This window comes from Felis catus, chromosome D3 (genome assembly GCF_018350175.1).
Source record: "Felis catus isolate Fca126 chromosome D3, F.catus_Fca126_mat1.0, whole genome shotgun sequence".
Lineage (NCBI taxonomy): Eukaryota > Metazoa > Chordata > Mammalia > Carnivora > Felidae > Felis > Felis catus.
The window spans coordinates 7407473-7418405 of record NC_058379.1 but is presented as its reverse complement, the minus strand read 5'-3'; the positions used below and the strand labels follow the sequence as shown (position 1 = coordinate 7418405).

Sequence of the window (10933 nt, the reverse complement as noted above, 5' to 3'; positions counted from 1 at the left end):
ACTCTGGGACCTACTCAGGAATAAATCATGCCAAACAAATCATGCCCCATCCCCTGAGAGCAGTGCTGTCTGATAGAACTTTCCGTGGCGATGGAGATGTTCTACGTTCGTGTTGTCAGTATAGGAACCACTCACCACATGTGGCTCTGGAGCACTTAAAATGTGGCTCGTGGGACTGAAGAAGTGGACTTTTACAAGTGTTTTATTTATTTATTTTTTTAATATTTGTTTTTGAGAGAGAGAGAGGGTGAGAGAGAGCACCCGCTCGCATTCGCGCGCCAGAGAGAAAGAGAGAGAGAGAGCAGGGGAGGGGCAGAGAGAGAGGGACACACAGAATCTGAAGCAGGCTCCGGGCTCCGAGCTGTCAGCACAGAGCCCGACGTGGGGCTCGAACTCATGAGCCGTCAGATCGTGTCCTGAGCCGAAGTCGAACGCTTAACCGACTGAGCCATCCAGGTGTCCCTTTACAAGTGTTTTATTTTAAAATAAATGTAGTTATACAGAAAAGTTCTAGATAGTACAGAGTTGTCATATTCCCTTCTCCCAGCTTCTCCTAAATGGGAACGTCTTACATAACTGTGGTACATTGATCAAAACTAAGAAATTCACATAAGTGCAGGCTTGATTTGAATTTTCACCAGTTTTTCCACTAATGTCCTTTATCAGGGTCCCCTCCAAGACTGCACCCAACCCTCATGTCTCCTTGGTCCCCAGGTGGAGTTTTCTCTGTCTCCCCTTGATTTTCCTGACGCTGACAGCTTTGAAGGGTTGTGGTCAGGGGTCTTGTAGAATGTCCCTTGACTCGGGTTTGCCTGGTGTTTTCTCACGAAGGGGTGGATGTGGATCTGGGGGAAGAGTCCCACAGAGAGGACGAGCCACCCTCCCCACCACGGTAGATCAGGGGTGCCCGACATCCACTGGCTGCTCTGTTTGCCTCACGCAGGGGTGCTGTCTATTGCCTTCTCCCTCGTGTGTGGCTGTCTTGCCCTCCTGTGCTCAGTGCTTTAGAAGCAAATCACAGATCCAGCCTACATCAGAAGGAGGGAAGTTCCCCTCCACCTCCTGGAAGGGAAATATCAAAGAATTTGCAGACCTATGTTAAAACTGCCAAATGACTAGTAAATATTTGTGGGAAGATACTTTGTCGTGAAGCAAATTTCCTGTTTCTTCGCAGTTCACCCATTAATTTTAGCCTTCATCTGTAGATCTTGCCCACAGCAATTATGACTGAGGTGTTCTTTTTTTTTTTTTAAGATTTTATTTTTAAGTAATCTCTACACTCAATGTGGGGCTCAAACCTACAATCCCGAGATCAAGAGCTGCGTGCCCTACTGACTGAGCCAGCCCGGCGCCCCACGACTGAGGTGTTCTAATGGTGATTTTCTATTTCCCTCATTCCTTCTATGTTTATTAATTAGAATTCTGTAAGGAACATTTGTCCCTTTTCCTCCATTTATTTATATCACTGCAGACTAGTGGATATTTATTTTACTCTTTGGAAGGACACGTGGTCATCTTTTTTGCCTGATTTCCCAGCTTGGGGGTAATTTTTCTAACAATAGTAAATGTGTTCTGATATAGGACAGTCAAAAAGAATGACAGACGAGCACCACGGTGGATATTTTGGGAAAGGCTGACCAAAACACTGTCATTGGAGGCTACGATGTGTGTAGCCTCAGAGCCCCGGGAGGTGCTGAAGTAGAAATACCCACAAGAGTAAGAATGAGAATTCCCGGGTGAGTTGCAGTTCTCAGAGCCCCATAACATCACCACCACCACCCCCCCCACCCCCCACCCCCCACCCCCCGATATGAGAACGTGGGCAAATCAGAGGATCTCTTTGGGCCTCATCTTCCCCCAAATAAGATGAATATGAAGGTGTTGTTCAACTCAGGATCTGTGGTTCTCAGGCTCCAGCGTGTATATGAATCACGGGGAGGTTTTGTTAAAACCCGGATCACTGACTACCCCTTCAAAACGGTCTGATTCAGTAGGTGTGAGGTGGGGCCCACGCATGCGCATTTCCAACACGCCCTCAGGTGATGCCCATGCTGCTGGTCCGGAGGCCGTGCTTTGAGAGCCATTAGTCCAAATGATCTCAAAGAACCATTAACGACTTTGGACTCAACATTCATTCAAATGAAGAAATCTTTGGCCCTGGCTACATAGAAGTCATGGAGGCGGGGGCGCCTGGGTGGCGCAGTCGGTTAAGCGTCGGACTTCAGCCAGGTCACCATCTCGCGGTCCGTGAGTTCGAGCCCCGCGTCGGGCTCTGGGCTGATGGCTCGGAGCCTGGAGCCTGTTTCCGATTCTGTGTCTCCCTCTCTCTCTGCCCCTCCCCCGTTCATGCTCTGTCTCTCTCTGTCCCAAAAATAAATAAACGTTGAAAAAAAAAATTAAAAAAAAAAAAAAAAAAAAAGAAGTCATGGAGGCAATGATGGAACAGGGCTTTACAGGAGCAGAGGCACTGGAAATCCAGTTTGAACCGTGCAGGAGACACTTGAATGATTGCTCTGTACCGGGCACGCCATTAAGTGCTCCTAAGACCCAGTCACTGCCCAGAGAGGGACAAAGGTTGGACAGAGTGGCGAAGGGCAAGCGTGAGTCTGCCTTAACAGCTAGTGTGGCCTTGGGCAAGTCACTAAATGACTCCTTGCCTCAGTTTCCCCCACCTATAAAAAGAGGACAGTAACGGTACTTACATGGCCTGGCATAAAGAAAATCCTCAATAAATGGTTGCCGCTGCTAGAATTACTCTTATTTGCTACTGAGCCTGTCCCATGGGGAGAAATGGTATCTGTTTCCACAGCATGCCCCACGCTCCCTCAGCCACAACGCCACCCAGCCTGGATTCCCAGCCACTGATTTTAACCCCCTCACAAAATCCAAAGCAGATCATGAGAAAAACTCAATATAATTTATTAAATAGTTCCTGAGGAGCACTAACACTCTCAATACAATAAAAACCAATAAATTAACACAGGTATCGCCTTCTGCCTTCGCAAAGGCATGATGAAGATAAGATTTAAGTCTGCAGAGGAAAGACATTCTATAAATGCCAAGACGGAGAACAATGTCATAGCCTGACATCTCTTCAAGTTAACTCACACATTTGTACCTCAGTCCTCCCGGGACTAGCCCATCTGGGGACTCACTGAAATTATTCATTGGAATAATTTACAGCAGAGCAGTCACCCTTAGCCTGCCAGCTATGTTTTCTCAAGGCTTCAGACATTGCCACCATTCCAAAAGGAATAGGTTCAGCCAGATGGCCTTGAATGGCCTACTGGGGTCCAGAATTCAATGATTGAAGCACATGTTCCAGGCACGCTGAGAACTGTTGTAAAACGGCCAAGATGAAGTTTTTACGTTCAAAGTTGTCTGCAGGCATAGAAACTTCTGCTTCTGGTTCACGTTGAAATTTGAGTTTGTCCAGCTGTTCTATGATTTTATCGATAGTATTCTTATCTGACAATGGTCTGATCGCCCTGAAATAAGGCAGGATGGCAGAGCCATTGATGTGCGGCAGTTGGGAGTCAGAGCTGAGACACGGTAACGAGGAATGGTTAGATTCCGGCAACCCAATCTCCTTCTTCAGCTGTGGGACGAGGAAGAGACATGGGTGAACATTACATCCTCACTAACGGCTAGAAGTCAAAGTGCTTACGTTCGAATGCTCCCTCTGTGATGGGCTGGGTGGGCACGTCCCCCTTGCCATCCCATGTAATCAGTGCCACCACCGTGTGAGGCTGTGGTCACCACTATTGCCTTTCCCAGAAGAAACTAAAGGTCAGTTGGTTTGCACAGCTGGCCCAAGATCAAGGGGCGGACCCGGGATTCTAACCCATGTCAGCAGCAATTCTGAGGCCTCTACCAATAACCACTGCTCCATACGGCCTCCCCTGCTCCATGCCACCAAGGCCTCCACACACCTCCCCAGGAATCCTCTCTTAGCTGCTCTGGGGCTCAGAGAGGGGGAATAGGAAAGCATCTGGGTTTCCGTCCTGCTTCTTGCTCTTTGTGACTCTGCATTAAAGCCAGTGTATCCCCAGCTCATCAGGGGGATGTGTGCACGTCTGGAAAGGCCTCCAAGATGCCAGGGAGAGTTTTTCCAAACATACTGAGGACTCCAGACCACACCCTCTCCTGTCCCTCTTCCCAAGGACTAAGAGATTTGGGGTTCAACTGAAATGCCAACAGCATCTCACCAGCCTGAACTGCAGAGTCACCTCGGCTGTAACAACCTCTGTTTCTGTGCCCGTTAAAGCCAAGGCTAAGGCTTAAATGTCAGGGGGTGGAAGGGAAGGGCTAGGCCAATTTTGTGAGCTGTTTCCAGGTTTTGGTTTTTATTTGTTCGTTTAATCAAAGCTTCCCAAGAGGTTCTATCTTGAAGACAACTCTGAGAAAATGGAAGAGTATTTACATTTATTCAACCTCATACTTTCCTCCCAATGGGGTCGGAGTCAGCAGAGCCTCTGGCAGAAGCAGACTGGGTCCTAATTAAACGATAAAGTAGCATGCAAACAGACCCCCAATTTGTTCACTGCCCTTCTCTGCGGGTAAGAGAGACTCTCTGTGCCCACAAGAGGATTTTAATATCCTGAATTCACTGAGACATCATTTACAGCTGAGGTGGACCTTTGCAGGCAACTAAATGGTCAGGCAAGATGGCCCGTCCCTAGGGTTGTGCTACAGGCAGGAAAACCCATGTAACATTACCGTGAACTAGATATGTTAAGAATGAACAGACCTACTAAAGCAGATCCTATAGTATGTGAGAAGTCATTGAACTTCAGACTGTCTGGGCTAATCTCTGCCTCCAACCCTCATGAAAATTCCACTGTATCCTGTCTAGTTGTTCCCATCTCTTCCTGGTGTATCCGCAGCCCTAGCTTGGGGTCTAAAATAGTAGGCCTCTTCTAGGGGCAAATGGAAGGCATTTTAAAGAAATGGCCTAGAGAAGAAATCTGTAAGGGCACTTACGTAGTCTTGCAAAAGTCCCTTAGACATGGGCCGTAATTCCAAGATTATTTTTCGGACGTCACTTGGTTGTAGTCGATGGGTGGGTGCCATATGGGAGGGCAGCAAGGTTTCCATGCAGCAGAGCAGAAACAGGGCAAACCTGGCGGGTCCTGGAGAAAGAAAATGATGCTGTGGGCCACGTGGCCAGACGCCCCCTGCCCACCCCAGTTGCAACCACTGAAGCCGTTGTTGAGCAACCACTGGCCAAGCCCCTCCAGAGTCTTCTCTATCCAACGGGACAAGACCACGCTCATGAAACAGGCATCAGGGCACAGTAGTACCTGCGTGGGAGAGCATGGCGAGAGAGCACACAGGGCCTGCTCCGGCAACAGCTTCTGGAGCTAGATGTGCTCGCCATGGACTCTGGGAGATATATAAAGGGCCAGTTGTGAGGGAAAAGAGCGATCAACGTCCCGCCCATGGCAAAATCATTGCTCAGCTTTTCTCCAGAAAACACTTTCAATATTCTGCCCCACGAGGCTGGGTGAAAGCGGGACTGGAAGGAAATGCTGAGGTTACCCTCAAGGTGGGCAGATGCCTGACTCAGTACAGACACACACAGGAAAGCACACACATCTTTGCCATTTCTTCTGGGAAAAAGCTTGTCGATTTGACTAGAAGAAATTTTGAAGCCCAGATTTGACAGGCCTAACTCCCCAGGAACAGGTGATTTACAGGAGCTGAGGGTCAGTGCCCCACAGGGAATTTCTGGGGAGGGTCACAGTGAGTATGCGTGGGCGTCAGGCTGGCATGAGGTTTCTCAAAATGTATTACCTTTGGAAATTTCTGAAGTATGCCCATGCCAGTGTGCGGGGATGGCCCCGATAACCACAGTGAATATGGTGAGTCAAAGGCCTCATCTCCGTTCTGCTTGGCCTTGAACATCATTGGATTCTCAACTGTGTCTTTGCAACGACAAGGCCTAGAACTGGAGTCTGTGCTCCAGAGTTATTTGTTGAAGGTGCTAATTCATATTTTGAATAATAGACTCTTCTAGGGTCTTAGGAATGGTGGCAAAGAAGTTAAACAAGGTCCCTGCCCTGATAGCTGGTGTTCTGATGGGCAACGGGCAGACAGTAGACACATTATCAAACAAGAAAGTGTAAGGTAATAAGAACTATAAAAATAAAACAAGGTCATGGGAGAAGGAGAGAGTGGTAGGTGAGATACTCTAAGTGACGAGGAATAGTTTCTCTGAGGAGGTGTCCCTGTGGGAAGATCTGGGGAAAGGGTGTTCCACGTGTAGAGGACACTAGTGTAAAAATCCTCAGGCAAAAGTGAGCTTGGTGTGGCCAAGAATGGGAAATGGGTCATGGGAGCTGGGGTGAAGCAAAAGAAGGGGAGGGTAGTAGGGTAGAGAGGTGGACAGAGGCCAGGACACAGAGGGCCTTCTGAGGCCATGATAAAGAACTTGGATTTTATCCCAAGTGTGACAAGGTACTGCTGGACGGCTGTCCAGGGAGGCGAGTAGGGAGGCGAGTATAGGCTCTGGTGTACTTTTAGAAGGAAGAATAGAGCACCTGGGTGGCTCAGTCGGTTAAGAAGGAAGAATGAGAGAGGCCCCTGAGTAGAGAATGGATTGTGTAAATCCAAGATGGAATAGAGGGGCCAGTTAGGAGGCTATGTGGCTGTCTAGATAGAGGTAATGGTGGCTTGGACCAGGGTAGAGAGGACAGAGATGGAGTCCACAGAACCGACTGATGGCCTTATGTGGAGGTAAATCCGAGAGAGGAATCAGGGATGAATCCTGGGATTTTGGTAAAGTAACTGAGTAGTTGATCTGCAGTGAGGGAAAAGGAGCCTGGAGAGGAGAAATCAAGAGTCTCATCGGGAATGAGTTAAGTTCAAGATGCCCACTGGGCATTCGATGTCAAGTTAGCAACTAGATAGGAGTCAAGAGCACAGGAAGGAAGCCAGACCAGAGCCATCCACAGAATCCAACATACACAACAGAAAAGAGTCAGAAACCCCCTTCCTCCACCCTTAATCCCTAGTTCCCCTCCAGTCCCTGTTGTCTCTTTCCTCTTATCCAAGTTTCTTAACGGAATGGTCTACGTGCACATTTACCTCACTTCCCCAAACGCCACAGTATGGTTTTTACCCTAACAATTTATTCAAAATCCTCTAGCAAAGTCCATGGTAGGCAGAATTTTGCCCATGTGACTTTCACCCTCTGGTATTTACTCCCATAATTATATTACATTACAGGGACTTTGCAGATGGAATTAATTACTAATTGTTACTAATCCGCTGACCTGAAGAAAGGTTGATTACCAGGTGGGTCCAATGTAGTTCCACGAACCCTTAAAAATAAAGAAGGCAGAGAGACTCAAAGCATGAGATAGACTCAACCACTATTGGCTGGCTTGAAGAGGGAGGGCGCTAGGTGGAAAGCATGAGGAGAAAACGAATTTGGCCAACAATCAGTGAGTTTGGAGGAGGACCCCGGGCCCCAGTTGAGAACCACAGCCCCAGCTGCTACTCTGACTTTGGCCTGGTAACACCCTGAGCAGAGAATCCAGTTTCTCCATGCTGGGCCTCTGACCTACAGAAACTGTAGGAAGTCACTTCATAGATTTATATTGCTGGCTTTATGGCATTTGTTATGGCAGCAACTGAGGACCAATATAGTCTTCAGTGGCCTCATGTTGCCAACCTTACTGGCTTCCTCTCAGCCTTCATTTTACTTGACCCCTCCATGACACGCTGTAATGCCAACCACTTCCTCTTTCTTGAAAACCTCTTTTTCCTCTTTACTCTATAATAATATGATCCTGATACCTTGCGGCCCTCTGACCATGCCTTCTTAGGCCAAATCATCTTCCTTCTTAATCTCTTAATGGGCATGTCTCCAAGGGCCCCATCGTCGATCCATGTTCCGCAAACCTTAATGTCTCTCTCTTTCAAACTCCAGATCTAAATGTTCGGTTGCCTAATGGGCATCTCCAGTGGAATGTCCTGCCCTCGATATGTCCAAAACCAAGCATATGAGTCAAGGTAATAGTAATTGTGGAGAAGAATGGGTGTGGATAGAGTGGAGAAATTTGTAGGAGGCAAAGTTCTCAGGAGATGGTGGTTGAGTGGACATGGGGATAGTGGAGAAGGAGGAGTTGAGAACTGTTTCCGGGTTGGTGGTTTGGGTAACTGGACAGATTGTGGTGCTGCAAGCAGAGGGGATCACAGGGCTCAGGTGAGTGAAGAATTCAGTTTTGACACAGTGAGTTGGAAGTGTCATGGAACTCTCAGGTAAAGATGGACAGTGAGCCTTTGGACATTCGGATTTGGAGCTTGAAGGAAGGAACTGGAGTCATGGGTGCCATGTCTGTGTATTGGGCCATCTTTGGGTGCCATCTGTACGTTGTAATTGAGAAAACTGTAATCCTACAAGAGATGACCAACAAGAGACATGTAAGGTAAGTGTGGAGTCCAGGGGTCCACGTCTATTAACAGAAGAGGGAGAGGGAGATGACAGTCTACAACACTGAGAAGACACTCTTGGGAGGGAGAGAAATGTACTAGGAAAACACGCCATGGAACAAGATGAAAAGTGGTTTTCAAGGAGGAGGATACAATTAGCACCATCGTAAGCCATGGAGAGGTCAAATAAGATAAAGACTGAAGGGATTCACTAGGTGTGGCAACATAAGGTCACTGGGAACTTTGCTTGGGGAGTTTGAACAAGTTGTTAGGGCAGGGGCCATACTGTGACAGTTTGGGACGTGAGGTAAAAGGGCCCTCCGACCAGTCTGTCCAGAAGACTGGATCAGAGGAGGAAAGAGACAGCAGGGGCTGGAGGGGGACTTGGGGTGGACGAGGGTTCCCAACTGTTTCTTCTGTTGTGCACTGGGCTCTATGGGCCACCCAGAGCTGATCTCGTCCCTGTGCTCTCGACTCCTATCCAGCTGCTGACTTGACATGGGATAGATGTCAATGGGCATCTTGAACTTAACTCATTCGAGACGGGACTCTTGATTACTCCTCTAGAGACTTCTTTTCCCTCACTGCAGATCAACCACCTAGTTGCCTCATTAAAATCCCAGGAGTTGGGGCGCCTGGGTGGCTCAGTCGGTTGGGCGACCGACTTCGGCTCAGGTCATGATCTCACACTCCATGAGTTCGAGCCCCAGGTCATGATCTCACACTCCATGAGTTCGAGCCCCGCATCGGGCTCTGTGCTGACAGCTTGGAGCCTGTTTCAGATTCTGTGTCTCCCTCTCTCTCTGACCCTCCCCCGTTCATGCTCTGTCTCTCTATGTCTGAAAAATAAATAAACGTCAAATAAAAAAAAATTTTTTTTTTAAATCCCAAGGAGTCATCCCCAATTCATCTTTCTGATTTGCTTATATCACTCATGGATATTTATCTTATTCTTTAAAAGGACATGTGGCTCTTATTTTGTCTTATAGCCCAGTTTTGGAGAATTTTTCTAATAAAAGTAAAGGTGTGGGCGCCTGGGTGGCTCAGTTGGTTGAGCATCTGACTCTTGTTTTTGGGTCAGGTCATGATCTCATCATGGTGAGATCTAGACCCAAGCCAGGCTCCACACTGAGTGTGGATTAAGATTCTCTCTCTCTCTCTCTCTCTCTCTCTCTCTCTCTCTCTCTCTCCCTCCCCCTCACCCCTCCCCCACTTGTGCATGCTCTCTCTTTCTCTCTCTCTCTCTCTAATAATAATAATAGTAAAGGTGTTCTGATACAGTAAAGGTGTTTGACACACAGTCAAAAAGGATGAAAGATGTCTACCACAGTGGGTGTTTTCAGAAGGATCCCATCAATAAATTGGACTTCGTCACAATTAAAAATGTTTGGTCTTCTAAAGACACTGTTTAGAAAAGACAAGTCTAGACTGGGAGAAATATATCTGCAAACCACAAATCTGACAAAATATATAAAGAACACTCAAACTCAATTTTATTAGGATTAGGCAATAGTTTCTTTAAAATTACGCCAAAAGCACAAGCAACATAAGAAAAAATAGATAAATGACACTTCACTGAAATTAAAGACTTTTGTGGATCAAAGGACACTATCAAGAAATTGAAAAGACAACCATGGAATGGGAGAAGATATTTGGAAATTGTATGTAAAACAAGGGGCTAATATCCAGAATATATTTAAAAAAACTTTTAAAAATCAACAATAAAAAGACAAAAAATCGTTTTAAATGACTAAAGAATTTGAAAGACATTTCTCCAAAGAAGATACACAAATGGCCAAAAAGCACATGAAAAGATGCTCCATATCATTAGCCAGGCATTAGGGACATGCAAATAAAAACCACAACGAGATACATCACATCAACTAAGATGTCTATTATAAAAACAAAACAAAGCAGTAAAATAATAGGTGTTAGTGAAGATATTAAAAAACCGGAATCTTCATATATTGCTGATGGGGAGGTGACATAGCAGAGCTTCTGTGTAAAACAGTTTCCTCAAACTGTTAAACATAGTGACCATATGATTCAGCAATTTCATTCCTAGGTATCGACCCAAGAGGAATGAAAACATATGTTGCCATAAAAACATGTACAGGAACGTTTCAGAATTTTTCATAAGAGCTAAAAAGTGAAAACAAATGTCCCTCAGTGGGTGGATGGATACGCAAAATGTAGTCCATTCATACAATGCAATATTATTCAGCCATAGAAAGGAATAAGGCACGGACACCTGCTACAACATGGGTGAACCTTGAAAACATGATGCTGAGCCAAAGAAGCCAGACACAAAATGGCAAATATTGTATGATTCCATTTAATATGAAATATTTAGGAGAAGCAAATCCATAGAGACAGAAGCCTATTAGTGGTTGCTAGGGGATGGACGGAAGGGGGAGTGGGGATTGACTGCCTAGTGGGTATGGGGTTTCCTTTTGGGGTGAGAAAAAAGTTGAAAATTAGATAACAGTGATAG

The 10933-nt window shown here is 46.4% G+C and overlaps 1 protein-coding gene across 1 annotated transcript; it reads right to left on the bottom strand.

Annotated features, from left to right (window-relative positions):
• Nucleotides 1-3283: 3283 nt before the first annotated feature.
• On the bottom strand, nucleotides 3284-5907 carry IL31 (interleukin 31). The gene is made up of 3 exons (XM_045042055.1): nucleotides 5797-5907; nucleotides 4984-5199; nucleotides 3284-3598 (listed from the first exon to the last, which is right to left on the bottom strand). Exons 1-3 carry the CDS (start codon nucleotides 5905-5907, stop codon nucleotides 3284-3286), a joined length of 642 nt encoding a protein of 213 aa, XP_044897990.1.
• Nucleotides 5908-10933: the final 5026 nt, after the last annotated feature.

Excerpts from the sequence above, each read along its gene's own strand:
- IL31 (XM_045042055.1), bottom strand. The coding sequence starts at position 5,907 with ATGTTCAAGGCCAAGCAGAACGGAGATGAGGCCTTTGACTCACCATAT. Across the intron at positions 5,200-5,796 it reads TACTTCAGAAATTTCCAAAG|TGGTTGCAACTGGGGTGGGC; the intron begins GTAATACATTTT and ends CAACGGCTTCAG. Across the intron at positions 3,599-4,983 it reads AGGGACTTTTGCAAGACTAC|CTGAAGAAGGAGATTGGGTT; the intron begins GTAAGTGCCCTT and ends CTCGTCCCACAG.